Raw genomic sequence first — 3715 nt, forward strand, 5'->3', positions numbered from 1 at the left:
TGTTAAGTTTACGGGGTGTCCTGTAGACACGAGGGGACTGCACAGTGTGGATGTTTAGGGGTGGTGCGGCAGCCTTGCCTGGGAAGGAGTGAGTAGTGGAGAAGGAAAGAAAAGAGTAAGGTGAGAGAGAGAGAGAGAGAGGGAATAGTAGTAAACAAAGACTGATACGGAAAACACGCTAAGTTAAATGAAGGAGAAAGAACAATATAAATATTGGCAACAGATATCCAAAAAAGAGCGGAAAAGAGAGAGAGAGAGAGAGAGGATATAAGACAGCAAGAAAGTGAAAAAGAGAGAGTTACAGAGGAGTATAAGGCACTCGGAGACAGAAACAAATAACACAAGCTTTGCCACAAGAAACAGCAGTCTGTCTGTAAAAACAGAAAACAAAAGCGAAATAGAGAAAGAGATAAGTAGGAAGATGGAGAGAGAGAGAGAGAGAGAGAGAGAGAGAGAGAGAGAGAGAGAGAGAGAGAGAGAGAAGCAGATCTAGAAAACACAGTAAGTTAAACGAGGGAGAAAGAGCAATCCATCTTCAATAAAAAAAAAAATAAGAAAAAAGATACCAAGGAAAGGACAATAAAGAGGAAACCACAGAGAGAGAGAGAGGGCACGAACGAAAGAAAGAAAAGTGATCTGTCGGTGAGCAAGACCCCTCCGGCCCAGCGGGGGAATCCACGTGAAAAGCCAATATTTACGGCTTTGGGAAGAAACAAGGTGTATCGAGAACTCCTAAATTCTCGCCCCCCTCTTACTTCCGTCCGATTGACCTGGGGAAACATGAGTAGATTTCCGCCCGCCAGGTGTGTGTGTGTGTGTGTGTGTGTGTGTGTGTGTGTGTGTGTGTGTGTGTGTGTGTGGTTTGAGCATGGTGGGTGTGTATATTTAAGGGGATGGAGTGGATGTGTGTGTGTGTGTGTGTGTGTGTGTGTGTGTGTGTGTGTGTGTGTGTGTGTGTGTGTGTGTGTGTGTGTGTGTGGTGGGGGATGGTGGGTGTGTATATTTAAGGGGATGGAGTGTGTGTGTGTGTGTGTGTGTGTGTGTGTGTGTGTGTGTGTGTGTGTGTGTGTGTATATATTTAAGGGGATGGAGTGGGCGTGGATGCAGGTTTCGTGTGTGTGTGTGTGTGTGTGTGTGTGTGAGAGAGAGAGAGAGAGAGAGAGAGAGAGAGAGAGAGAGAGAGAGAGAGAGAGACTGGAGGTAATTCTAGGTCAGTGAGGTACAAGACTGACCTTAGCTGACCTGGACTGCTCTAGGTCGACCACGCCCCTCACCTTTGCCGCCCACTACACTAAAGGTCGATTCCCAGCCGGGGCGGGCGCTTGAGTGGGTGGAGTAGATTATCCCTAGAAATATACAGGAATTTGTTAGTCTTTAAATGGGTTAGCACTTGTGTAGACGCGGTTAATTTGTAGAAAAAATGACATTCAAAGACGTCACAGTACTGAAAGGACATTGTTATAATAATAATAATAATAATAATAATAATAATAATAATAATAATAATTATTATTATTATTATTATTATTATTATGTATAACCCCAGTGTACTACAGGTCGCAGTTGTCCTTTTTCCACAGTCTGCAATCCTTCTTTTGGGGAAAATAGGGAAGGAGTTTAAGGACGTTTTTTTTATGCGGGCAGCTTCACTGCTTGTTCTTATCGGTGCCACCACGTGAAGGCGTTCCTCCTCAGCACACTAATTCAAAGGTTAAAGTAAAAATAATCTACGGCAACCACCACCAGATTTCACTACAGGAGCAAAATAATGTCTTTAAGGATTTTGCCTCTAAGTTTTACCAGACACTAAATGAGAAAATTTCGAAATTAATCACCCCCATATTTTGCCAAAAATACTTATTGGCAAATACTATCTTGATCGCCTCTACCTTTCACCCAAAATCTAACAAAAACTCAAAGTCCAAGGTAATCACTTTCTTAATGGCAATACTATAATGTGACCCCCTCAGGTTATACTAATGATTCCAGTTGACAGAAACTTTAATTACACACACACACACACACACACACACACACACACACACACACACACACACACACACACACACACACACACACACACACACACACACACACACACACACACACACACACACACACACACACACACACACACACACACACACACACACACACACACACACACACACACACACACACACACACACACACACACACACACACACACACACACACACACACACACACACACACACACACACACACACACACACACACACACACACACACACACACACACACACACACACACACACACACACACACACACACACACACACACACACACACACACACACACACACACACACACACACACACACACACACACACACACACACACACACACACACACACACACACACACACACACACACACACACACACACACACACAAGATATATGTCCAGGTTTAGCTGAAGACATCAACTGAGACAAACAATAGGATAATTTCATCTGATATTACCTGACTCCACATCTGCTCATTCACCTGACTCCTCCTTGTCTCCCCACCCACATAATTCCACCTAACGCCACCTGACTCCATGCCTCCTCATCCACCTGACTCATCCTTGTGCTACATCTGCTCATCCACCTAACTCCTAGTGACTTGACTATAATTCTCCATCCACCTGACTTCATCTAATTCCACTTGACTCCACATCCATCCATCCACCAGATTCCAACTGCCTCCCCTTTTCCACGTCTTCCTCTTCACCTGACTTCACCTAACTGCACCTGACTCCACATTTGCTCATCCACTCACACACCTGCCTTTCCGCATACCTGCACACCCACACGCTTGTTTATACGCCTGAATGCAAACCTCGAGGGTAAAGGGAATGGGGTGAGAGAGAGAGAGAGAGAGAGAGAGAGAGAGAGAGGGAGAGAGAGAGAGAGAGAAAATGAATGGAACAAAAGAAGAGAGGTAAGAAATGCAAGGAGGATAGATAGATAGAAAAATAGAGAGAGAGAGAGAGAGAGAGAGAGAGAGAGGTGAAATGAAAACACTGAGTTGGTGTCAAGAACGATGTGATTGGGTTCTGATTTGAATTCAGAGTTTTGAGAATATAAGAACAGTAGCGTGAAGGGTGGGAGAGAGGAGGAGGGAAGAGGAAATGAGGATCAGGGAAGAAAGAGGAGGGAGGAGAGGAAAGGAGAAGAGAGAAGACAGAAGTAGGGTGATAAGAAAAGAGTTAGAGGAGAGAGAAGAAAGAAAGGAAGATTGAGAGAAGAGGAAGACAGGAGAGAATAGAGTGAAAGGGCAGAGGGAAGGAGAAGAAAAGGATGTAGACCCTTAGTATTGTCTCTTTCGACCACAGAACTACGTGAAATAGCTGCAAAAGGACGAAAATCTGGGCCAAGTTTGGGTGAAGAGAATATAGTTACTGTAGTTTTTTTTTCACAGTCTGGGCGCACCTACCATCCACTCATACTGAAGGGTCAGTAATTGGTAAGAAATGCTGTGTTATGTTTAAATGTTTATTGTTTAGCTAAAAGTACGATAACTGAAGCGAGAACATAGAAAGGAAATAAGAAAGGATGAGGGAAGAGGAGATGCTAAAGAAGAGAGAAAGAGTGAGGTAAAACAAATAAAAACAGAAAAAATGAGAGAGATATGGGAGAACAAAGAAATATAGGAGAGAGATAATAGTATAAAGGAATGGATGATTGT

At 43.6% G+C, this 3715-nt stretch overlaps 1 protein-coding gene across 1 annotated transcript in view; it reads right to left on the bottom strand.

Annotated features, from left to right (window-relative positions):
* Positions 1-1233: 1233 nt before the first annotated feature.
* LOC145414881 (carbonic anhydrase-related protein 10-like) overlaps positions 1234-3715 on the bottom strand; it is a 264234-nt gene continuing 261752 nt past the window's right edge. Inside the window, exon 9 of the mRNA XM_080284298.1 lies at positions 1234-1346. Coding sequence (XP_080140424.1) covers positions 1234-1346 — 113 coding nt within the window. The remainder of the gene's footprint in view (positions 1347-3715) is intronic.

This window comes from Coenobita brevimanus, chromosome 101 (assembly GCF_032717465.1).
Source record: "Coenobita brevimanus isolate Jiangsu-jjx chromosome 101, ASM3271746v2, whole genome shotgun sequence".
Classification (NCBI taxonomy): Eukaryota; Metazoa; Arthropoda; class Malacostraca; order Decapoda; family Coenobitidae; genus Coenobita; species Coenobita brevimanus.